The sequence below is a fragment of the Leucoraja erinacea genome, chromosome 26, assembly GCF_028641065.1.
Source record: "Leucoraja erinacea ecotype New England chromosome 26, Leri_hhj_1, whole genome shotgun sequence".
NCBI lineage: Eukaryota > Metazoa > Chordata > Chondrichthyes > Rajiformes > Rajidae > Leucoraja > Leucoraja erinaceus.
In genome coordinates, this window is record NC_073402.1 from 24,452,726 (window position 1) to 24,479,026 (window position 26,301).

Below are 26,301 nucleotides of genomic sequence, written 5' to 3' on the forward strand. Positions count from 1 at the left end.
CTGAGTTTCTCCAGCAATTTTGTGTACCTTAGATCTTTTAGATTGACAGTTTTTCCCTTTTGCTGCTTCCTGTCTCCTTCGTCAGCACTACACAAGGCAAATTCTCTGGGATAGTGGGAGGGAGGGAGGGGAGGAAGAGGCTTGGAGGATGGAGAAGGGGAAGGAAGGGGAAGGGGGGGGGGGGGGGGGGGGAAGGGAAGGACAGAGAGGTAAGGGGGTAAGGTAAGCATTCCCATAACCATATAACCATATAACAATTACAGAGAGGTAAATGAGGAAGGGTAGCATTGTAAGTATTCCCAATGTCAAAGAGTAATCCGACGATCACATAGACATTTTATTTTCTGTCCTGTGCAATTTTAAAATCGAGAACCCTGATTTCCTTATAATTGTTCTGACCCTACATCTGTGGGCTTATTGGTCAGTACTGAGCCAATTTCCCCCGGAGTCACATCACAGATACTATTGGACGAGATCCTGCAGTCAGTGGCAAGTATAGTTGGGGGGACTGCCGTGAAGGACAATGGTAGACCCGGTGTGGGGGAGGGGTGGGGGGACTCTAATTTTCGGCTCAGACGAGAAGCCTGCATTTGTTTGTTCGTTCGTTCCAGTTAAGGCGTTGTGCACACGGCAACCAGCCAACACTCGCTTGTCTTTTACTTTTGTTTTCACTTTTAATTTAATTTTAATTTCAAGTTTTCGTGCACCTTGTTGTGTGTTGTGACTGCTGGCAGACCAATTTCCCTCTGGGGATGAATCAAGTTCTATCGTATCATCGTATCGTAGTCGGGGCAACGCTAATCTCCCAAATTGCCTTGGACTGATCTCCCCAGCAGCGATGTCTGAGATTCCTTTAGAGTGAGAGGGAAAAAGAACCTTGTCCACAAACTGCTCATGAGATGAATTTTAAACCTGGCAATCTTAGTTGTCTGAAGAAGGGTTTTGACCCGAAACGTCACGTTTTCCTTTTCTGCAGAGATGCTGCCTGACCCGTTCAAGTCAAGTCAAGTCAAGAGAGTTTAGTGTCATGTGTCCCAGATAGGACAATGCAATTCTTATGTTTGCTTCAGCACAACAGAATATGGTAGGCATGAATATAGAACAGATCAGTGTGTCCATTGTAGCATGTAACCCGTTGAGTTACTCCAGCATTTTGCGTCTACCTTCGATATAAACCAGCATCTGCAGTTCTAACCTACACATTCTTAATTCTTGTGAGATTCCACTGTGTACAAAATGGTGGTCATATTTTCTTACTTAATGACCATTACACATTACTTCAGAATTAAACTTGTTTTTTTTTTCAAATATTATAAATCCAGCCACAGGATGGAGCTGAGATTTTGCATTTCTTTCTTGCAAAATCAGTGGTTAAACATTCAGAATTCCCACAGTATAGAGACAGTGAAGTGAATATTAATGCTGCCACCGCTCCTGATTTAATGGGGTTAAAGAATCCTTCACGCCTTTACTACTGTTTACAGTTTAGTCTATGGTCACGTGTACTGAGGTACAGTGAAAAGCTTTTGTTGTGTGCTATCCAGTCAGCGGAAGACAATACATGATTACAATCGAGCCATTTGCAGTGTATAGATAAAAGATAAGGGAATAACGTTTAGTGCAAGGTAAAGCCAGCAAAGTCCGATCAAGGATAATCTGAGGGTCACCAAGGAGGCAGATAGTATATTTATACTTAAATTTTGGAAAAATACACCCAGATCAACTCTTAAAATGTGGATTTTAAACATGTTGGACACAGCACATCGTGAAGAAATGCGATTCCTCCTAATAGATAAACCAGACCAATTCTTAACGAGTTGGTCTCCATTAATCAACTTCTTGGAAGCATAAGGTGCAACAAAATCGTAAAAAACAATTGTTTCAGGACTGAGTGAAGGAGAGCTCTTCAGCGCGTCGTCCACAGAGCGCAGAGGATCATTGGGACAGAGCTACCAGCCTTGGAGGGCATCTACCACACACGGTGCCTCAGGAACGCCGTCAGCATCCATAAAGACTCATCACACCCCTGTAACGGACTGTTTGAACTACTTCCCTCCGGCAGACGTTACAAGGCCTTCTATGCCCGAACCTCCAGACTCAGAAACAGCTTTATTCCAAGAGCTATAGCGGCTCTGAACCGGCCCTGCTGAGTGACCCCACCCCCCCCATGGACTCCCTCGGATGGTCACGACACACAGCTTATTTATTTATTTTACTTTTCTTTTTCATCGGTTGGAGCTGCATACTAAATCTCGTTGCACTGACGTGCAATGACAATAAAAGATATTATTATTAAATACCTATCCCCTCTAATCTACTTTTTCTCTTTCTCTCTCCCTTTTTTTTCTTCTCTTTTTTTTCTCACTTTCTCTCTTTCCTCCCTTTTCCTTTTCACACACCATACATCACACGCTTTTCTATTTTTTATTATCTATTCTCTCTTTCTTTTATAATTTAAAAAAAAAAAAATGAAGTTGTACATAAAATGTAACATGCCGATATATATTAGACACCTTGGTGCCACATTACTGTACTTACTTCTAATAAAATTAAAACATATATATTAATAAATAAAATTAAAAAAGAGGCAGATAGTAGTTGTATTTTGATCTGGAATTCCCCAGTTTGCAAATAAGATGGTGGGGGTGGGGCCCTGCAATATTGAAAGATCCTTCACAAGTGAAGAAGTACCATTTAAAATGCAATGGAAGCAAAGAAGTCAGTCTGCATTTGGCAAGGTTCAACAAATACGCTGCTGTTCTTTGAACAGTATTAAAAGATCATTTATGTTCACCTGATGGGACAGGCAGTGAAACGTAATAATGCCTCATCTGAAATACAGCTCCATCAGGTATTCCCTCAATATAATCAGCCTAAGATATGTGTTCAAACCTCCGTATAGAACGCAAACGCATGGATCGCTGGCTCCTGCTGGATAGTTCATCTCTATCATTGCAGTAATTGGACTGGTAAACCTTGTAAAGATTGTTTTCACAGAGACGCACAAAAATGTCTTCACTTTTCCCAAAAATGAGGGAGCCCATCTAAATTCGCCATCTAGCAACGTTATACCGCAAGCCAATTGGTACTTAAGTGTTCGGAAAGAAACTGCAGATGCTGGTTTATACTGAAAATAGACTCAAAGTGCTGGAGTAACTCTGCGGGACAGGCAGCATCTCCGGAGAAAATGATGGGTGACGTTTGGGGTCAGGACTCTTCTTTAGACTGGTTAGACTTTAGCAGTCCGAAGAAGGGTCCCGACCAAAATTCACCCATCCTTTTCCTCCAGAGATGCTGCCTGACCTGCTGGGCTACTCCAGCACTTTGTGTCTATCTTTGGTATGGAACTGTTTCTAGTTATTTTAGCTTTATTGTCCCCGAACTGTTTGACTTGCAAGGCAAAGATCTTCCAGAATGAAAATGCTAGAATATCCTCCGACTGATTTTATTTTACCGAATTTTGGACTACTGTTCAATAGTAATTCTGCTTGCACTTTTCTCTTTTACTTTTCTGAGTTTGATCTTATTCAGGTGAATGGTCCTTTGCTGTGGGAATGTATTCTTGATGTGTTCAAGAGAGTCAGGTATAGCTCTTGGGGCTAATGGAATCAAGGGATACGAGGAAATAGCAGGGAACTGGGTACTGATTCTGGATGATCAGCCATGATCATGTTAAATGGCGGTGCTGGCTCGAAGGGCAGAATGGCCTACTTCCTGCACCTACTTTCTATGTTTCTATGAATAACCTGTCATCACATTAGCAGTGAGACTCATTGATTAGATAGTCAATTATGAATTAAATTATTTACCATCACCCTTGACTCGCCCGCCTACTGCAATGGTTGCTCAATCGTTCCACTAGATTTGATTATCTAGCAGAGATCTAGCAGAGTGAATTTTAAATAAAAATAGATAAGAGCTGGAAAAATCAGCAGGTTGGGCAGCATCTGTAGAGAGAGAATACATTTGTTTAACTTGATGAGCCTCCATTGGAAATAGCCAATCTAAGGGCGCACAGGAAGTACAATTAGATCAATAGTACTCTGGGTAAAAGACTGTGCATTAACCCTGTCTATTCCTCTCATGATCTTATACACCTCTATAAGATTATCCCCAATCCTCCTGTGCTCCAAGGAACAACACCCTAGCCTGCTCAACTTCTCCCTACAGCTCAGGCAATGATGCAAATGTCCGCAGGGTAGACATGTCAATGAGGTCTAATTTGCAGCTCTAGACCTGAGAGCAGGGGTTAACCCAAAATGTTCAAGTTCAAGTTCAAGTGAGTTTATTGTCACGTGTTCCTGATAGGACAATGAAATTCTTGCTTTGCTTCAGCACACAGAACATAGTAGGCATTTACTACAAAACAGATCAGTGTGGCAATATGATGAACACATGTAACAACAAGCTTGTGATCAAGATAATTAGTGTCAAAATAATGAAGTTGTGACGTAAAGGGGAGCACAGGCATAAAACAAAAGATGTACACCTCTTCTTGACACGCTTTTGTTTCTTGTCTTTGCCAACATCCCTTTGGTCATCAAATGTCTTCCTGTCTTCCACTCTTCTCATTATCCTCTCCTCTCCTCCACCATAGAAACATAGAAATTAGGTGCAGGAGTAGGCCATTCGGCCCTTCGAGCCTGCACCGCCATTCAATATGATCATGGCTGATCATCCAACTCAGTATCCCGTACCTGCCTTCTCTCCATATCCTCTGATCCCCTTAGCCACATCTAACTCCCTCTTACATATAGCCAATGAACTGGCCTCGACTACCCTCTGCGGCAGAGAGTTCCAGAGATTCACCACTCTCTGTGTGAAAAAAGTTCTTCTCATCTCGGTTTTAAAGGATTCCCCCTTATCCTTAAGCTGTGACCCCTTGTCCTGGAATCACCATTCTACTAATTCCCGAATGTTGCACATTTTGATGAATGGTCATTAACCGCGTTAGAATGTTATTCTCTGCTAGATTTGCTGAAGATCTGGAACAATTTATCTTTTATTTCAGATTTCCAGCATCTGCTATAATTTATTTTTTGGTTCTCATGATCGAATTTGCCACTTGTGTTCATCATTTTGGGTTAGCCCATACTCTCAGGTTTGGAGCTGCAGATTAAACCTCACTGACATGTCTGTCCTGTTGATATTTGCGTGGGGAGTGATTTTAGGGGAATCAAAAACTAGAAGATATAGGTTTGAGATGAGGGGGAAAAGATTTAATAGGAACTCGAGCGGCAACATTTTTACACATGGGAAGTAGGTGTATGGAATAAGCTGCTGGAGGCAATAGACAATAGACAATAGACAATAGGTGCAGGAGTAGGCTATTCGGCCCTTCGAGCCAGCACCGCCATTCAATGGCTGATCATCCACAATCAGTACTCCGAGACGTAGTTGAGCCAGGTGCTATCACAATGTTTAGAAGATATTTGGACAAGTACCTGAATGGTGTGGGTTTAGAGGGATATGGGCTAAACACAGGCAGGTGGGACGAGTTGTTTGGGCATGTAACCATATAACCATATAACAATTACAGCACGGAAACAGGCCATCTCGGCCCTACAAGTCCATGCCGAACAAATTTTTTTTTCCCCCTTAGTCCCACCTGCCTGCACTCCTACCATAACCCTCCATTCCCTTCTCATCCATATGCCTATCCAATTTATTTTTAAATGATACCAATGAACCTGCCTCCACCACTTCCACTGCGAGCTCATTCCACACCGCCACCACTCTCTGCGTAAAGAAGTTCCCCCTCATATTACCCCTAAACTTCTGTCCCTTAATTCTGAAGTCATGTCCTCTTGTTTGAATCTTCCCTATTCTCAAAGGGAAAAGCTTGTCCACATCAACTCTGTCTATCCCTCTCATCATTTTAAAGACCTCTATCAGGTCCCCCCTTAACCTTCTGCGCTCCAGAGAATAAAGACCTAACCTATTCAACCTATCTCTGTAACTTAGTTGTTGAAAACCCAGGCAACATTCTAGTAAATCTCCTCTGTGCTCTCTCTATTTTGTTGACATCCTTCCTATAATTGGGTGACCAAAATTGTACACCATACTCCAGAATTGGTCTCACCAATGCCTTGTACAATTTTAACATTACATCCCAGCTTCTATACTCAAATGTTATTCGGCGCGGACAAGTTGGGCCGAAGGGCCTGTTTCTGTGCAGTGTGACTACAACTCTAATCAACCCAAAGTGTTTTTTTTGTTGTTGTCTGATTCACACCAAGAAGAAAGTGACAGAATAATCTCACAATCATCAGTGGAACGGACAAAAAATGAACACTCAATAAAGACGTCGCAGGAAGGTTTGTTGCAACATGGCACAATAAATGTGTCAGAATGAGAAAACAAATTGTGAGGCAATGTAAGAGGATTGTATGCAGAAAAACATGAGGTGGAATATTAATGTGCAGCTGTGTGCTAATTGCGTACAAAGCACAAAACGGATAAGAGATGGTTTAGTTTAGTTTAAAGGTACAGCGCGGAAACAGGCCCTTCGACCCAGCGAGTCCGCACCGACCATTGATCCCCGTACACGAACACTATCCTACACACACTAGAGACAATTTACAATTATACCAAGCCAATCTTTGGAGTGGATTGCCTGAGATAAGGGTTGACTGCATGTAGATTAAGTGGATTGTTTGGTGTCGCAGCTGGTTGAGCTGCTGCTTCACAGCGCTCGAGACTGTGGTTCGATTCTGACCTCTGGTGCTCTCTTTGTGGAGTTTGTACCCACTCCCCATGTCCATGTAGGTCTCCTCCCACATCCCAAAGATGCGTGGGTTTGTAGGCTAATTGGCCTTGTTAAAAAAAATCTCTTAAAATGTAGGGAGTGGATGGGAAAGTAGGATAACATAGAACTAGTATGAACGTGCGATCGATGGCTGGCGTGGACTCGGTGTGCCAAAGGGTATGTTTCCATGCTGTATCATTCAATTCAATATCTGTAAATATTAAATATTTTCCATCTCTGCATTGAATTTGTAGTACATGAACACCAGTGTAAGAACACTCAATATATCATGTATATTTTTTTACTCTTCTAAGCATCATTAATCTGTTTCCTTTCAAATAAATTAGCTCAGCAGAACCAATGCAATTGTAATTTCAGACAAGCATATGAAGTGTCAAATATGCTTAATTTACACAAAGGATTTCCAAAGCTTTTATGTTTATCTGTTACAAGGCTAATTGGCATATTAATTACTGGAAGAACCAGAAAGGAGAGGAGTATTTCTGTCCTCTCACCAAGAGAGTTTACAATTAGTTTGCATTGAAGGAGCCAAAGTAGGGTTGGTTGAAAATTCCTAGGATTCAATATCACCAACAGCTTCTCCTCGACCACCCATGCCAAAGCGATGACCAAGAAATCACACTACTCTACTTCCTTAGAAGGCTTAGGGAAGTTGGGCATGTCCCCAACAACTCTCACCAACTTCTACAGATGCGCCCTCGATGGTGTTTTATCAGGATGCATCACAGCTTGGTTTGGGTACAGCTCCATCCAAGACCACGAGAAATTGCAGTGAATTGTGGACGCAGCCCAGACCATAACGCCAACCAACCTCCCTTCCATTGACTCCATTCATACCTCACGCTGCGGCAAGTCGCACGCTGGCCACTGTTTCTTCTCCCCCGCTTATCATACAAAAGGAAAAAAAGTGTGAAAATGCACACTTCCAGATTCAGGGACAGTTTCTTCCCAGCTGTTATCAACCAATGAATTATTGCACCACAAGGAGAGAGCAGAGCTGAACTACTATCTACCTCATTGGTGACCTTCGGTCTATCTTTGACCAGACTCCATTGCCGTTACCTTGCACTAAACGTTATTCCTTTATCATGTATACAGTATAAATTTGTAATCATGTATTGTCTTTCCGCTGACTGGTTAGCATGCAACAAAAGCTTTTCACTGTACCTTGGTACATGTGACAATAAACTAAACTGAACTGAACAATCTGGAATGTGCTGTCTGAAACTAGTGGTGAAAGCAAATTCATAAACAGTGCTTGATATGACTTGAATAATTGTGTAGGAAAGAACTGCAAACCTGGTTTAAATTGAAGATAGACACAAAATGCTGGAGTAAATCAGTGGGACAGGCAGCATCTCTGGAGAGAAGGATTGGGTGAAGAAGGTTCTCAACCCGAAATGTCCCCCATTCCTTCTCTCCAAAGATGCTGCCTGTCCTGCTGAGTTACTCCAGCATTTTGTGTCTAACTTGAATCAATATTATTTTCAAAAAATCGTAAGGGTAGAGGGATAGAGGCAGAAGGGGCTTAATTTCATAGCTGCTGGAATTGACTTTTTTGGGCAAATGGATTCCCTCAAAGCTGCCCAATTCCAGTGCCATCGTGAATTGGAAGCAGATTGAAAGGACTGTGCTAAATGATTCCATGCAAGGTGACACAATTGGACAAAATGTAATTTAATACAACATAATCCGGTGGGCAGCAGAACATGCATTTTTCATTTTGAACTGCATTATTTTCTTTAATGGTGAATAATTATACATTAAAGCCAACTCACTGAATCTTCATGTAAACAGTCATGTGCCGAACTAGCTATGACATGATCACAACAGGGACACACTTTCTCCAGCCAACAACTTTGGGCCAGAACCAAGACTTGTGTGGGTGGGAGTGGCATGGCACTCTTTCCAGTAGGTTTTACAATAAAAAGAATGAAATTATAGAAACGGTTGTGTGCCCACTGAGTTTCTTGGATAATCCATCCATCGCTTGCTGATGGAACAAGCTGTCAAATATCAGACACTCATCTTTGAAAGGTATTTATACGATAAGCAACTGTAAAGAACGGGTCCTCTTTCTGTTTGAATTGGCTGAAGTACAGTCTTGCATTCTTAAACAGGTCTGGGAGGAGATGGGTCACTTCTCTGAAACCTCTATCAAAAATTGTCACAGTTTAGAGATCACATTTAAAAAAAAATGATTCCACATGGATTGTGTTGTAGTAAATAACAGTGATTTTAAAAAATAAAGTCAGTTGGCCTCTTCTTATAGGCTGTGCAGAAGATTGTCTCAAAGATTTAAGAAAGGGACACCAGACATTGATCTGCTCTTTCATGTCTTGTCCGTTTGTGTGCCTTGGCCAATGTTCGCAGTGTTGCCTTCATGGTCTCTCGATATCACGGTACTTCTTTCGAAGAATGGAAACTTGATCTTTGAACAAGACGGGGTCGAGTCGGAGCTGTGATTGTACGAGGGGCATGGCGCCAAACCAGCTGGCAAATGTGTTAATACAGTTCTGTCTCTGTGTGAAATGGTCTGGATTGGCCCAGAGAGTACTCTTCAACCCCTGTGTGATTGGGGAAAATGAAAAAAAAAAAGAAACAAGTCAGAATAGGTAACGTATAAACACAAATATTGCAGCAAGCGATGGGATCAAATTCCTTTATTGTGTAGTTTGGTTTAGAGGTACAAAGCAGGAACGGGCACTTTGGCCCACCGTCTCCGCGCCGATCGTTGATCAACCATTCACACTAGTTTTCGCTTCCTACACGCGAGGGGCAATTCACTGAAGCCAGTCAACCTACAAACCTGCACGTCTTTGGAATGTGGGAGGAAAGCGGAGCACCGGGAGAAATCCCACGCGGTCACAGGGAGAACGTATCAACTTTGCACAAACAGGATCGAACCCGGGTCTCAATAGCTATGTTTAAAAGGCCTTTCAGCCATGTACATCAGATTCAGATTCAGATTCAATCTATATTGTCATTGTGCAGTGTACAGTACAGAGACAACGAAATGCAGTTAGCATCTCACCCAGAAGAGCGAACATAGAATAATAGAAAGATATATATATATATGTACGTGAACAAGCAGGGAATGGAGGGATGTTGACTATGTGCGTGTATAGTGGGTGTATAGTTTAAATTAATATAATGGTCAGTGCAGGCAAGGTGGCCACAGGGCTTGTTCCTGTGCCGACCCATTCAGTCTGAAGAAGGGTTTCGGCCCGAAACGTCACCCACTTCCTTTGCTCTATAGATGCTGCTGCACCCGCTGAGTTTCTCCAGCATTTTTGTGTACCTTCTGACCCATTCTAAGTTCTTTAATTAAGTGGAATTATAACCGTTGCTATATCAATATGACATCTAATCAGGGTTGAATTATTTTTATGCAGAACTGGGTTCTGATGGAACTAATTTCCAGGATAAGTTAGAAAGAGTGTGAATTATTCAGGCCCTCAATCCTTCTCTCACACTCATTTTAATTTCCAGTCCTTATTATCCATCCACAGTTTCCTCTAGTATCCAGTAGCCGTTAATATCTTCAACATCCTAATCTCTGCCATTCTCTTGATGGCATCTTGAGAGAACCCACACCCCCCACTCTCATCTCACTCCCTTTCTCTCATTTCTCTGTCCCAGTTCAAGCGTTACGCTTGTGTTTTCGTCTCATTCTGGGTTTTTCTGTACCTTTTTCTCAAACCTGACATTTCAGGGGTTAAAAAGCCAACACAGTTGGGCCAAGCTTCCCGTTGCCCTCACCACAATGTTCTCTTAAATATCCTGTGACTTGTGCTGCAAGTTGCAACTGAGTGGAAAAGTGCATGGAGGATTCAAAGTGGCGCAGCGGTAGAGTTGCTGCCTCGCAGCGCCAGAGACCGGGGTACAATCCTGGCTACGGGTGCTGTCTGTACCTCCTCCTTGTGTCCTGCGTGGGGTTTGTCCGGGTGCCCCAGTTTCCTCCCACACTCCAAAGACGTACAGGTTTGTAGGTTAGACAATAGACAATAGTGCAGCAGTAGGCCATTTGGCCCTTCGAGCCAGCACCGCCATTCAATGTGATCATGGCTGATCATCCCCAATCAGTACCCCGTTCCTGCCTTCTCCCCATATCCCCTGACCCCCCTATTTTTAAGAGCTCTATCTAGCTCTCTCTTGAAAGCATCCAGAGAACCTGCCTCCACTGCCCTCTGAGGTTAATTGGCTTTGGTAAAATTGTCAAATGTCCCTAGTGTGTGTAGAATAATGCAACTGTACGGGGTGATCGCTGGTCGGCACGCACTCGGCGGGCTGAAGGGCCTGTTTCCATGCTGCATTTCTAAAGTCTAAAGACTCACGATACATGATACCTGCTCCACAGTAAAGGAGCTCTGTGGTGTATCTTTTGGGACTTCCCATCTCAGCAGATAATGCAATTATGAAATTGTGTTGCATAAAATAGAGCTGAACGTTCCAGTGGGAGTGATGAAAGGCTGAATAACACAACCAATAATTTCAAAACCGGTCGCATTTAAGTAAAAATACTCTGATACGCGGCAGCTGCATCACGGCAGCTCGTGTGTATCCTGTTGCGTAAATTCTGTCATCTGGATAATGCTAAAGGCGCAGCTTTTTGGAATTCATTTACTTTAGTCATTACTAGAATTACTGCCTCTAAATTATTCAGCAGGAGTTAATCAATAATTTATTGTAGACAAGGGGCAGTAGCACGATTCCCTAAACCTTCTGACCGCGGTGGGCTCATCATTGATCGTTGGTTGTCAGAGTTGGTTCAACCCATGAACGATGGGGTCTAAATCTCACGGGGTCTGCCTACAGGATCAAGGAGGAAAATCAATCCAAGTGCCAGCTGCACGGCGAATAAAATGAATGATCGGGTAGCGTCTTGAAAACTGATTCCACCCATTTGGTCTCAACGAGGGGAGGAAGGCAGGGATGAAATGCTAAACTCGTGAAGTGGCCGCTAAGTACGCCCTCTCCTATTCCAAGGGAGGAAGCACGAGACGGCATGTCTGGGAAAGTATCCCCTTATCCCATTTCCTGCCTTCAGTCTCTCTCTTCATCATCATTCTTCCTGTCAGCACGTGAAGTATTTTAGCTGATTGGACAGACGGAATCCTCGCTTTATGTCTCATGTCAACGGAGGCACAGTGACAGGTCTGTATTCCATTCGATTTGTAGACTTCAATTACGTGAGGTCTTTGGGGGTAGGATGAAGCCACGAGCTTGCGAATCTTAAGGTGACAGTGTTATCCACTGAGCCACAGCTGACATCTACATTAGTTGATGATTGAAAGCGAGAGGATGCCCTTTGGGAAAGCTGCTTAAAACACAGAGGCCATGGCTTTAAATTCCCCACTGTTCTGGACACTTGTAGACCTGATCATTTAAATAGTCCGAGCCACACAGTGTGGAAACAAGCACTTCGGCCCAACATGCCCACACTGACCAACCAGTCCCATCTACACTGGTCCCACTTGCCTATGTTTGGCCCATATCCCTCTAAACCTGTCCTATCCATGTACCTGTCTAATATGCTTCTTCAACCTTGCGATACTCCCTGCCTCAACTACCTCCTCGGCAAATGTGGTGGTGGAAAGCCTGCTGGATCTCCCAGTTGCTAAGCATTTGAACTCCCCGCCACAGGGAACCTATTTCTCCCCTTCCCCCACATTCCCTCCTCTGGCTTCACAATTTGCAACTATTCAATCTCTTTGTCTAGCGCCGTCTACTTTAACCTCAGGCCCTTGTTCCAACTATCTAGTTATCAACCCCCCCCCCTTGCCTGCGTTCACCTATTATCTGCCACACTTTGTCCTGTCCCTCCTCTCTCCCAGTTTTCTTTCCCACAATATGTCACTTATCCCCATGTTCTCCAAAGATGCTGCCTGACCCGCTGAGTTACTCTGACACTGTGTGTCCTTTCCAGCCATGAAATTCCTGGCTTGTACCTTCCTTTCTCGGATGTTTTCACCCAAACCTGCATGGGATCTTTGAATTGAATACATTTTATTAGCCATGTATGTAGACCTTCAAGGAATTTGCCTCGGTGCTTTGCTTGCAAGTAGCAACACGATATACAGTAGACATTTAAGAATAAAACATTATAATTTAAACATGTGGAGGATTAAATAAAATACCAGAGCAAAAGGAGGCTACAGTCTTTTGGTTGTAGAGTAGAGCAACTGCGCGTGGAAAAAGAGCTGTTTTTGTGTCTGGCTGTGGAGGCTTTGACAGTCTGGAGTCGCCTTCCAGAGCGAAGTGCTTCAAAGAGTTTGTGGCCAGGGAGAGAGGGGTCAGAGATGATCTTACTGGCCCTTGCAGTGTACAGTTCGTCGATGGGGAGGGGGGGAAGGTTGCAGCCAACAAACAAAAATAATGGAAATGCAAGTAGCCTGGCATGATGTATCTTATCGATCCTAGTCACTCTCTGGTATTGCCCCTCCCTTCCTTAAATCTCTTCCGACCTTGCCTCACCTAGCTCACCCACTCCTAATTCTGCCTTCTTGCACAACACTGCTTTATTTTGCTCTATCATTGGGTGACATGCCTTAATTGCCAAGATTCAAACATTGAGATTTATCCTCGAGCATCTTTGTCTCCCTCGCTCTCCTTTTAAAATGCCCCTTTAAAGTTTTTGAATTGGCTTTTGATCATTTATGTATTTCAATATTTGTCTATGTGCCTGTGTCAAACTTCTCTGACACAAGGCCTGGTTGACCAAAGGTTTGGTCAAAGAGGGAGGCTTTAAGAACCGGTGCCCGGACGTGGCGTCGAAGGACGAGCAGCCGAAGCAAAGAAGTGGAAGCCAAATAACCGAAAGGAAACGAAGCCAAAACGCCAACTAACTGAAAGGGTGGGTCGCCTAAAAGGCAACTAACCGAAAGGCCACTCTGCCGAAACGCCAACTCGCCTGCAAGCCAACTGACCGAATAGCGGCTCTGCTGAAAAGTCAAATAACTGACATGTCGTCGCCGGGGGGGGGGGGGGGGGGGGGGGGGGGGGGGGGGGGGGCGCAGGACTTGTCAGCAATTGGTCCAGACCCCCCCGCATCCATCAGATCACTGGCCGATGGAGACGGGAGGGTGGGGGTCATTTTCCCACACACAAGCCATCAGTGACTGGGCACTCTGAACCCGAGCACCACGTTGTAAGCGGCAGAAGGGGCGCATCCCTCGGGACAGCCCCCACTCTCCCGCCCTCCGCCTCGTCTCCCCCATGCAGCCACACGAAGGGCTTCTCGTCCTTCGACGCCACGTCCGCACACATTAAGAACCATCACACGAGAGGGAATGGGGATACGTGGAGGGTAAGTGAGGATAATTTCAGTGGCATTGACCTGAAGGTTCAATAGTGGAGGAGCAGAGGTCAGGGCTGTGTAGAAGTCCAGAATTGGATTTTGCAGATTTCTTAATGGTTAAATTGCTGGAGATGGTTAAGGTGGTAGGAAGGTGTGATACAATGGAGGGATGACAACTGTAAATGGGAAAAGCTGCCAGACAGGTCAGCAACCAAATGGGGAACGGCTTATTAGGACTCGGCCCGAGTTAGAAGTGGGTGGCAAAGTTTTGAATGAGTTCAAGTTCAAGGAATGTGAAGGTGTAAGCTTGACCAGGAGAGCCCTGGAAATGTCAAATCCAGAGATAAGCTGATGAATACCCTTAAAGAGGTATATAAAATTATAAGAGGCGTAGATAGTCAGAAGATGCCTCCTATGGTAGGCATATCAGAATCCAGAGAGCAATTGAGGAGTTTTAAAGGGGTTTTGAGGAGATTTTGATTTTTTACTGAGTGGATGAAAACCGAAACTCTCTGTCAGAGGAGGTGGTGGAATGGGATACAATCACTACATTTAAGAGGCATTTGACTAAGCAGGACACAGAAGGATACAGACCTAATGCAGGTAAATATAATGAGGGTGGAAGGGCATAGAAGGCCAGCATGGATGTGGTGGGCTGAATGGCCTGTTCCTCCTACAACTCTGACTATATTTCCCCACAATTACTTTCAACCTAATTATCAGGGGAGCTTAACTTTGATCTGTGTTGTGTTTTATTTTAATATAAAATGGCTCTTGAATCAAAGAACAAAGTTTAAAATCAATGACGTGAAATGATATACGAGCTAGACTAGTGCGATCAACAATGGAAAAGGGACGTACTAGTTGGAGAATTTTAATCAAGAATTGCCGGTGTAATGACATAAATATTACACATTGCCCATTTTTCACAAGTAGCTGCTGATGTCAACAAAATGTTTTTGGCCCAACTTCTGTAATCGGCATCACACTACATTAATCACCAGTGTTTATTGATCATGGCAGAATAGACAGCGGCTCAGCTTATCACACGAATATTGCCGTGATGCTATCATTATTCAGTGGTAGAATCGCGGTCCCAACACTAATTGCTGGAATCCAATTCTAACGATGTATTCCTTGTAATTATATCTGTTTGACATCCCGGCTGGTCGTTTGGCTCACATCCAACATTACTCCTCATCCCCTTTCAGTGTCACTAAGTTCAAGTTTCATGTTAGCAATCAGGTGACTACACAATATGACTACACCCAGGGGTTCCTTTTAAAGGGATTTGTAATTCTTTTTACATTTAGAGTCCAGAACCAGGGGCCACAGTTTAAGAATAAGGGGTAAGCCATTTCGAACGGAGACGAGGAAACACTTTTTCTCACAGAGAGTTGTGAGTCTGTGGAGTCTGTGGAATTCTCTGCCTTAGAGGGCGGTGGAGACAATCCAGAAAGTTGTCTGGATACTTTCAAGAGAGAGCTAGATAGGGCTCTTAAAGATAGCGCAGTCAGGGGATATGGGGAGAAGGCAGGAACGGGGTACTGATTGGGGATGATCAACCATGATCACATTGAATGGCGGTGCTGGCTCGAAGGGCTGAATGGCCTACATCTGCACCTATTGTCTATTGTCTATTTATGAGGAAAGAGTACACAAGGTAATGGCAGTATTGTTTATAATATAGAAGATTAAAGGGGTAATTTAAATTGGTGGTTTTAACATTTAGCAAGGAATTGATAGGTGACAGAAGAAGTATTACCATGTGGGTGCAGTAGGATTAAAGTTGACAACATTTGTACTTTAAAAATAAGGGGCAGGTTTCTGTTGTTGGATGGGTTTCTTCCTTTGCTGCCTCCATTTTGCCTCTCATCCCCTCCCCATCCTCGTTCCATCTGCCCCATCCACCTCACTAAAGAATGAATCCACAATCTCTTGAGCCACCTCCAGTACAGGCTGTCTTGTTCTGGGGATTTGTTGCCTATTGGTTTCATAAATTTTTTTTAACCAATATTTTCTCTTTAGTAATATCAATTCCTCTGTTGCTCGTTACTATTAGCTGAACCTGTGCTCTATTTATTGGCTTTTGCAATGAAGGCGGATACAAAATGTTTCTTTAATGCCGTGAAGTGTTCTTGGTTCCACGTTATAATTTGTCCAGCCTCCGTCTCTGGAGGGCCAATTCTTTTCACATTTATGTAGAAACTCTGAAAATTATTTTGATATTTCTGCTAATTTACTCTGGCATTTTATCTTTTCCCTGAATGTTTTTTTGAAATTTCAGACCAATTCTTCAAACTCTACCAAAGCAAAGATATATATTATTCCTGAAGAAGGGTCTCGACCCGAAACATCACCCATTCCTTCTCTCAGGAGATTGCTGCCTGTCGAGCTGGGTTACTCCAGCATTTTGTGCCTAACTTCAATATATTATCCCTAACGGCAATGGTATCTCAGCCTCGAGTCCACCACGATTCTTAAACTATAATTAGGCACGGATAAATCACATTTCCTGTGGAATGTGCGCTGGTTGTGAACTGTAGAATTTTTTTTTAAATGCTCGCTTTTTTAATACCTACAGGCAAATATTTGAACGTTATTTCACAATTTATGTTCATTACAATGTAATTGGCTGAACTTTTAAATCTATATTCTTGTCCCTTTCCAACTGAATGTAAAATCAAAGCATGCTCACTTTCCTTGTAATAATCTTTTGGAATGCAACAAAAGCTTTTCACTGTACCTCAGTACATGTGATAATAAGCTAAACTGTATCTGTATCAATGCGAACATTACTTGAGACAAGCTCAAAAGTGGCCTAAATGGTAAAAGGCAGGAAAAAGTATACCAGGAAAAAGTCCCTGATATGAACTATTCTTCCAAATGTTTTTTTCCCCGATTTGATTTGTCCAATTTATAGGAAGATTTGAGTACCCCAGTTGTATTGTATTATCTTTGCTGCAAACTCTTTTTATGCCCCTGTCCCACTTAGGAAACCTGAACGGAAACCTCTGGAGACTTTGCGCCCCACCCAAGGTTTCCGTGCGGTTCCCGGAGGCTGCAGGTGGTTGCTGGAGGTTGCAGGTAGTGGAAGCAGGTGGGGAGACTGACAAAAACCTCCGAGAACGGCACGGAAACCTTGGGTGGTGCGCAAAGTCTCCAGAGGTTTCCGTTCAGGTTTCCTAAGTGGGACAGGGGCAATACTTCCTGATTCATGCTGTAGATCTTTAGCATTTTAGTGGGCAAGCAAACAATGCCAACTCTTGTTTGATTTGTTGTTATTTCTGATCTCACCCACTAATACCCTTGGCCATTGCGCCAAATTTGCTATTAGATCAAACCCATTTATCTCTATTTGTGCTATCAGCTCGTCCAACTTATGAATGTCAAATACAAATTGTCTAATTTACCAAATGTTCTTGATTGTGTTTTTGTGCATCATGCACATTACTATCGAGGTCTACCATTTTTAATCATTCTCTGGTACCATTACCTAAATTGCTTTATAGACACCAGCTCTGGAGAGAAGGAATGGGTGACCTTCCGGGTCGAGACCCTTCAATGTCACCCATTCTTCTCTCCAGAGATGCTGCCTGACTGCTGAGTTACGCCAGCATTTTTTGTTTATCCTGGGAGTAAACCAACATCTGCAGTTCCCTCCCACACTATGCACCTAAATTGCTTTATTGACCTGATCTCAGAGCCCTTTCCTCCAAATTTGTCCTTTGTCTGAACCTTTATTCTCCATTGTCCAGTTCTCCGTATATTACCGCTGAAGCAGTTTCCATCAGGAAATGCATTCCAGACCACAGCTTTCTGCTTCCAAAATGTTATCACTTTATGTGCGTTTTTGCCACGGAAACAATTAATTATGACACGGAAACAATTAATTATGACGAACAATGTCACGGGTAGATAAAGTGACCCTTCAATGGGACCTTAGGGAATTGGGCTGCAGATTAAAAAGCAGGACTTTGACGATAGCAATCTCTGGATTACTTCCAGTGCCACTTGGGAATAGGAATGGAGCAGATGAGTGTGTGGCTGAAGTGCTGGTACAGGGTGTTTAAAGGCAGATCTCTACAGGGACAGAGATAGGAAAGGTTCAAGAGACCCGAGGGCAACTTTTTCCACACAGACGGTAGTGCATATATGAAACAAACTTGCAGCGGAAGTGGGTAGAGGTAGCTACAACTGCAACATTTAAAAGATGCTTGGACAGGTACACAGCGAGGAAACATTTGGATAGTGGGCAGGAACAGGCAAGTGGGACTTGCTCGGTTAAGCAACTTGATCAGCATGCACGAGTTGGGCTGACGTTCCAGGTTCCATGCTGTGCAGCTCTATGAATCTTCTAGGCCCATCAAAACCATTCATGAACCCACTAGGAAGGTCTCAAAGCCCTCTGGTTCCTCCTTGAACAGAGACCCAATCAGTTCCCCTCTACTAATACTCTCCTCTGCCTGCCAGATACTCTCCTCTGCCTGGTTCTAGACTCTCCCACTAGTGGAAACATCCTCTCCACATCCACTCTATCCAAGCCTTTCACTATTCGGTACTATTCGGTAAGTTCGGTAAGTTTCACTATCCAGGGACACAAAACCATCTTGTCCATTAGAATAAAAAAGTCACACATTACGTGGATATTTGATATTGCAAATTAGTTTTCTGCTTGTGTATATTATATAAAATAACGACCCACCTGCTGCATCAGAGTCTCTTTATACTGTTTCTTCTGTGTGACTTTGATTGAGGGAAGTTTGGTCACTGCCGACACCAGAAAATTCATCAGGATGTCCTCACAGTTGGCTGTCTGGTCTATGAGTGCAAGTAGACTCGCAGGCAGGTAGTTTGTGAACAAGTAATGGTAATATCTGCAAAGGCACAAAAAGAAAACAAGCCCAGGAAATATCATAATTAAAATTGATGCATTGTGTGCAGTTCTGTAATTAGAGATACTCTAGTTATTGTGGGGTATTAAGTTACAAAAGCATCGCCCCCATCCTTGATTTCTGATTTGTTATTGCATTGTGGGGGGTGATCGCTGGTCGGTGCTGACTCCATTGGCGGAAAGGCCTGTTTCCATGCCGTATCCCTAAAGTCTAAAGAATCAGGTGATTTTTGGCAAAGCTTGCGGTAAGGACATGTTTTGGTATCTGAACTGCGCACAATGCCTGCTCTTCTCGCTGGACACCAACTCACTCTACAGGTTTGCTGATGACACCATCATTGCCAGTCCAATCGAAAACAACAATGGGGTGCAAAGCAGGACAAAGGTCTGGGAACTTGTGCCATGGTGTCCATACGCCAACCTGGCTGTTGAAGTCAACAGGATGGAAGAGTTGGTTGTTGACCTAAGGAAGTGGGGTTAGGGGTCCTGGTTGTGTGGTCAAAGTCAAAGTCAAGGTCAAAGTCAAGTTTATTCGTCACATACACATACGAGGTGTGCAGTGAAATGAAAAGTGGCAATGCTCGCTGATTGTGCAAAAAACAAACAAAACAAAAAAAAACTACAAAACAGAATGGACCAGAAACACATATTCACATATTGCATATTTGTGGGAGGAAAAAAACGAGAAAAAAACAGCAATTTAAAAAAGAAACCACAGTAAAAAGGTACAGTAAAAGGTGTGGAGAATACAACTCTGTCCTCACCAATGGAGCTGCTCTATTCAGCTACTCAACATCCCTATCAGCAGCAACCTAAGATAGACACAAACTGCTGGAGTAACCCAGCGGGACAGGCATCATCTCTGGATAGAATGGATGGGTGACGTTTTCGGGTCGAGTATCTTCTTCAGATGCAGAGATAAGGAAGGGTAAGCAAAGGTAAGATAAGAAGGCAGCAACCTACCCTAGTTCCTTCCCATTGATGCGGTGACGAAGGAGAAAGCACATCCATGTCTACATGGATTCTCTTGAATTTGTACAGGTGTGCTATAGAAAGTATTCTTCCAGGATGCATCTCAGCTTGGTGTGGTGACTCTGCTTTTAACTGCCTACACCTGCAACAGTTGGTGGTTACAGCCCAGTCCATTGCAGGCTCTTCATTTCCGACCCTCCAGTCCGCCTTCATGGTATGTTGCATCAGGAAGGCTCAAACTAAACTGAAGGTAGTCAGTTTAGCCACCTTGCCCATTCTATTTTTTTACCCTAGCTTCTGGGTGAAGATACAGGAGGTTGAAAACCCAGATGCCCACACATCAGAACAGATCCACCGTGGCTATCAGACTCCAGAACCAATGACCTCTTTCAAGTCTGAAGAAGGGTCTCGACCCGAAACATCATCCATTCCTTTTCTTCAGAGATGCTGCCTGGCCCGCTGAGTTACTCCAGCATTTCGTGACTGTCTTTGGTGTAGACTAGTATTTCCATCCTCCATGTACCTATTCCACATCCCCTTCTTGGAGATGCAGCTACATACTCTAACTCTTAACTCTAACTCACTTGGTTATCCTGTTATTGTTCTTTAGTAATTGTTTTTTTTCTACCATTCTTCTGTTTTGCACTTGTATTTATCATCAAAATATATATTGGTCACTCTACAATTTTTTGTTGTGAACAAGGAGTTTCGTTGCACCCTGGAATAGATAAGAATAAACTAATCTGAATCAATGGTAACACTCCTGATATCAGTAATGGGGAAGTACCATGATGGGGTGACACGGTGGCGTAGCGGTAGAGCTGCCACCTTACAGCGCCAGAGATCCGGGTTCGATCCTGACTACGGGCGCTGTCTGTACGGAGTTTGTACATTCTCCCCGTGATCTGCTTGGGTTTTCTCCGAGATCTTAGATTTCCTCCCACACTGTACGTCCCAAGACGTACACGTTTGTAGGTTAATCAGCTTGGTATAAATGTAACCTGTTCCTAGTGTGTGTAGGATGGTGTTGGTGTGCGGGGATCGCGTGTCGGTACGGACTCGGTGGGCCGAAGGGCCTGCTTCCTCACTGTATCACCAAACTGAACTAAACCACAGCCTGTTTAGTCTTTTCTGATGGTGATACAGCGTCACGTTCTAGTATTAATCTTGTAAATCTCTTTTTCTCGTTCTTAACTGCCTTTATATCTAATATAATAGGGAGACTACCGCTGTGCATAGTAGACTAATTGTAGCCTCACCAATGTTTTATTCAAGTTTTGAACATCACATTTCCTGCCAATGACCTAAACTAATGCTCACCTGCCTGCTTAATGGATGTAAAGTATCCTATGACATTTTATTAGCCAATTCAAATTAGAGTAAGTACATTATCCTGTAGTGATCTTCAGCCTACACCTGGAATCAAGATAAATCAACGTCAACTGAATATTGACCAGCATGCTTGAGGAAGCAAGGACCTCTATGACAACGCTTTAAAATGGTTCTGTGAACTGGGATAAAATATTCACTCAAATACTAACAATTTGCAGTTGGAATTTCACCTTGATCATCCCTGAACCTCAAGGGTTTGGCTACAAATAAGGTTCATTAGGGCCACACATCAAAATAAAAATGGTCCCATCAACTCCCCACCAACCTCTAAACGTTCAGTTTAGAAATGCAGAGTGGAAACAGGCCCTTCGGCCCACCTAGTCCGTGCCGACCAGTGGTCATGTACACTAGATCTATACAACACACCAGGGACAGTTCACCGAAACAAAATTATTCTGAAAACCTGCATATTTGGAACGTGGGGGGAAACGGAGCACCTGGATATGAAACCCACGCAGTCACAGGAAGATCACGCAAACTCCGTACAGACAGCACCCGTCAGGAGTCAGTTGCAAACATTAGAATCATTACTGGAGTAAATCACATGCATCAGCTTCTTACAATACCTTAGTGCCAGCTTTTACTTTGTGACGATTGTGACAGAGAGTGAGAGAAGATGGAAAGGGGGTCAGAAGGGGGGAAAGTGGGGTGAACAAAGGGGATGTGGATGGAGGAGAGAAGAGATGTGGAATAAAGAGGGAGGGATAGTGGGATTGGAGTGTTGGTGGAGAATCAAGTGGGTCAGATGGGAAGTTCATAAGTTCTAGGAGCAGAATTAGGCCATTCGGCCCATCAAGTCTCCTTCGCCATTCAATCATGGCTGATCTACTGTTCCCTCTCAACACCATTCTCCTGCCTTTGCCCCATAACCCCCGACACCCTGGAGTTCCAGTACGTCTCAGAATCCACGAGCACTGTCCTCTTTTGCCTTGTTTACCTGTGGTAAAATGCTGCTCCAGTTAAAACCATGGAGTACTCATTGGTCCACTTCGACGTGTATCCCCACAATCCTTTGTTGCTGTCCCAAAAGTGACTGCGGGCCGGGTAACCCACGATTCGATCAGGAAAGCTGCACCACACGGTGAATGCAAAGTCCACCTAGACAGGGAACAAAGGCATCGGCTCATCAAGTTGGCTTAGCGGCAAGTCATGGCCATGTTAAACGATCAGCGAGCTGATTATCTCTTCTGCATGAGGAGTTCCACTTGTAACTAATCCACCAGTAAATTATTTATGCACTGGTTTTAATCCTAATTATTCCACTGAGCTGGTATCACTGTTTTGAAAGATCACTAATCTTTCAAAACTCTTTAGATTCTGGAGTAGTTCCTGAAGATTGGCGGGTAGCAAACGTAACCCCACTTTTTAAGAAGGGAGGGAGAGAGAAAATGGGGAATTACAGACCAGTTAGTCTAACATCGGTAGTGGGGAAACTGCTAGAGTCAGTTATTAAAGATGGGATAGCAGCACATTTGGAAAGTGGTGAAATCATTGGACAAAGTCAGCATGGATTTACGAAAGGTAAATCATGTCTGACGAATCTTATAGAATTTTTCGAAGATGTAACTAGTAGCGTGGATAGGGGAGAACCAGTGGATGTGGTGTATCTGGACTTCCAGAAGGCTTTCGACAAGGTCCCACATAAGAGATTAGTATACAAACTTAAAGCACACGGCATTGGGGGTTCAGTATTGATGTGGATAGAGAACTGGCTGGCAAACAGGAAGCAAAGAGTAGGAGTAAACGGGTCCTTTTCACAATGGCAGGCAGTGACTAGTGGGGTACCGCAAGGCTCAGTGCTGGGACCCCAGCTATTTACAATATATATTAATGATCTGGATGAGGGAATTGAAGGCAATATCTCCAATATATGATGACGGATGACACTAAGCTGGGGGGCAGTGTTAGCTGTGAGGAGGATGCTAGGAGACTGCAAGGTGACTTGGACAGGCTGGGTGAGTGGGCAAATGTTTGGCAGATGCAGTATAATGTGGATAAATGTGAGGTTATCCATTTTGGTGGCAAAAACGGGAAAGCAGACTATTATCTAAATGGTGGCCGATTGGGAAAGGGGGAGATGCAGCGAGACCTGGGTGTCATGGTACACCAGTCATTGAAGGTAGGCATGCAGGTGCAGCAAGCAGCAAAGAAAGCAAATGGTATGTTAGCTTTCATTGCAAAAGGATTTGAGTATAGGAGCAGGGAGGTTCTACTGCAGTTGTACAGGGTCTCTTGTGAGACCACACCTGGAGTATTGCGTACAGTTTTGGTCTCCAAATCTGAGGAAGGACATTATTGCCATAGAGGGAGTGCAGAGACGGTTCACCAGACTGATTCCTGGGATGTCAGGACTGTCTTATGAAGAAAGACTGGATAGACTTGGTTTATACTCTCTAGAATTTAGGAGATTGAGAGGGGATCTTATAGAAACTTACAAAATTCTTAAGGGGTTGGACAGGCTAGATGCAGGAAGATTGTTCCCGATGTTAGGGAAGTCCAGGACAAGGGGTCACAGCTTAAGGATAAGGGGGAAATCCTTTAAAACCGAGATGAGAAGAACTTTTTTCACACAGAGAGTGGTGAATCTCTGGAACTCTCTGCCACAGAGGGTAGTTGAGGCCAGTTCATTGGCTATATTTAAGAGGGAGTTAGATGTGGCCCTTGTGGCTAAGGGGATCAGGGGGTATGAAGAGAAGGCAGGTACGGGATACTGAGTTGGATGATCAGCCATGATCATATTGAATGGCGGTGCAGGCTCGAAGGGCCGAATGGCCCACTCCTGCACCTAATTTCTATGTTTCTATGTTTCTATGTTGTGCCTATCATGTTGACATATAAGTAAGTAAGTAAGTAAGTTTATTGGCCAAGTATTCACATACAAGGAATTTGCCTTGGTGCTCCGCCCACAAGTAACAACATGACATACAGTGACAGTTACGAATGACTCAGAAAACACGAAACATTAATAATAATAAAACATTAATGATAAAACACCATTGATCAAACATGTGAACCAACAAAATGCCAGATCCAAGGGAGGCTACAGATTTTTGGCTGTTGAGTAGAGCAACTACTCGTGATAAAAACTGTTTTTATGTCTGGCTGTGGCAGCTTTGACAATCCGGAGTCGCCTTCCAGAGGGAAGTGATTCAAAGAGTTTGTGGCCAGGGTGAGAGAGGTCAGAGATGAACTTGCCCGCTCGCTTCCTGGCCCTTGCAGTGTACAGTTCATCAATGGAGGGAAGGTTGCAGCCAATAGCCTTCTCTGCTGATCGGACGATTCGCTGCAGCCTCCAGGTGTCGTGCTTGGTGGCTGAGCTATAAATGTCCAATACAAAGTGCAGCAGCAGAAACGCCAGTTATTTCATTCCTATCTAACATGCATTGGCCATCTCCAGAGGTCTTACTGCTGGTCCAGCTGAGATCTGCCAACCAAGTACGAACTGGAGGATGAGCCTGTGACCTCTGGTTTGAATAACGGGGGATCACAGCAGCCAGTGTCTTGTCGGCAAAGCTGAAATTGGAGCAATCCAAACCGATCTATCCAGTGCTGGCAGGGAGCAAGATACTCACCAGTAAAACTGCCCATCAGCTGAGCCACCCACAATGCCACCCTTATGCAGCTCCCAAGATAATGTGTAGGAAGGAACTGCAGATGCTGGTTTAAACCGTAGACACAAAATGCTGGAGTAACCCAGCGGGACAGGCAGCATCTCTGGATGGAAGGAATGGGTGACGTTTCGGGTCGAGACCCTTTCCAGAGATGCTGCCTGTCCCGCTGAGTTACACCAGCATTTTGTATCTGTCCACACACAATGTGAGATACTGTTTGTCCATGGACAGAATTCATTGACAGCTTCAAGTTCCTAGGTGTTAACATCACCAACAATTTGACCTGATCCGACCACATCCATACAATGGCCAAGAACACCAGTGCCTCTACTTCCTCGGAAAACCGAGATGATTGACGTCCCAAATGTCTCATACCAATTCCTATGAAGACTGCAAATGACTTCTCCGCTCCCATTTTGACAGGTCCTGGGTTATGCAAAGTGGAACTCTAATGCGAATTGATTCTGTTCATTCATGCTAAAATTTGTATGAAGTGAAATGATGATATTTCAATTTGAATGCTTGCACTGCAAGGACACGAAAGCCTACCGGAGTAGTGCAGTGGATGGTGATATGCTCTCTAAGGAATTATACAAAAGTAAACATATTGTGGAAAATCACTCATGTGCAACAGCCGACCCGCCTTGTGGATAATTGCTCAGGCAATCAGAAGCAGCCGACCGCTGACCCAGGAAAATCTCCCAGACGCTACGGTGAACGCCGTACCCAGGAGTACTGCGTTGATGGAGTTGTGATCTTAGAAACGAGTTGCTAAGTTGAAACCTGTGTATCTTCCACTGAATACAAAACATCTTTTGTCAAGGGAATTTGGGGCAACTTAAGAGAGCAGGAGCTTGGGGGTGAGATATTGGTACCGATAGAAGCGTAGCTAACCAAAAAAAACACAATAGAGATAACTTTTTAGTAACTAGTCGGGTGCCATGCAGGTCAATGCTGTGCCCTTAATGCCCCTGTCCCACTTAGGAAACCTGAACGGAAACCTCTGGAGACTTTGCGCCCCGCCCAAGGTTTCCATGCGGTTCACGGAGGTTGCAGGTGGTTCCGGGAGGTTGCAGGTGGTGGAATCAGGTCGGGAGACTGACAAAAACCTCCGGGAACCGCACGGAAACCTTGGGCGGGGCGCAAAGTCTCCAGAGGTTTCCGTTCAGGTTTCCTAAGTGGGACAGGGGCATAACTGTTTACAATCTATATTGATGACTTTGTAATCTTAGTTTATTGTATTGCACATTTGTTGTGTATTGTACAGAGTGTTATTGTTGCTATAGTTATTGGTATTATGGCCCCATAGCAGAAGCACCCTCATCACGGGGCTGGAGACTGGAAGTATCCTGAGCTAATTCTG

At 43.9% G+C, this 26,301-nt stretch overlaps 1 protein-coding gene across 1 annotated transcript in view; it reads right to left on the reverse strand.

Annotated features, from left to right (window-relative positions):
- Nucleotides 1-8,431: 8,431 nt before the first annotated feature.
- LOC129709842 (exostosin-1-like) overlaps nt 8,432-26,301 on the reverse strand; it is a 205,173-nt gene continuing 187,303 nt past the window's right edge. The window contains exons 9-11 of the mRNA XM_055656455.1: nt 22,265-22,425; nt 18,775-18,946; nt 8,432-9,336 (exon numbers count right to left, since the gene is read on the reverse strand). Of these exons, the coding sequence (XP_055512430.1) occupies nt 9,151-9,336; nt 18,775-18,946; nt 22,265-22,425 (519 nt within the window). The 3' untranslated portion in view covers nt 8,432-9,150. The remainder of the gene's footprint in view (nt 9,337-18,774; nt 18,947-22,264; nt 22,426-26,301) is intronic.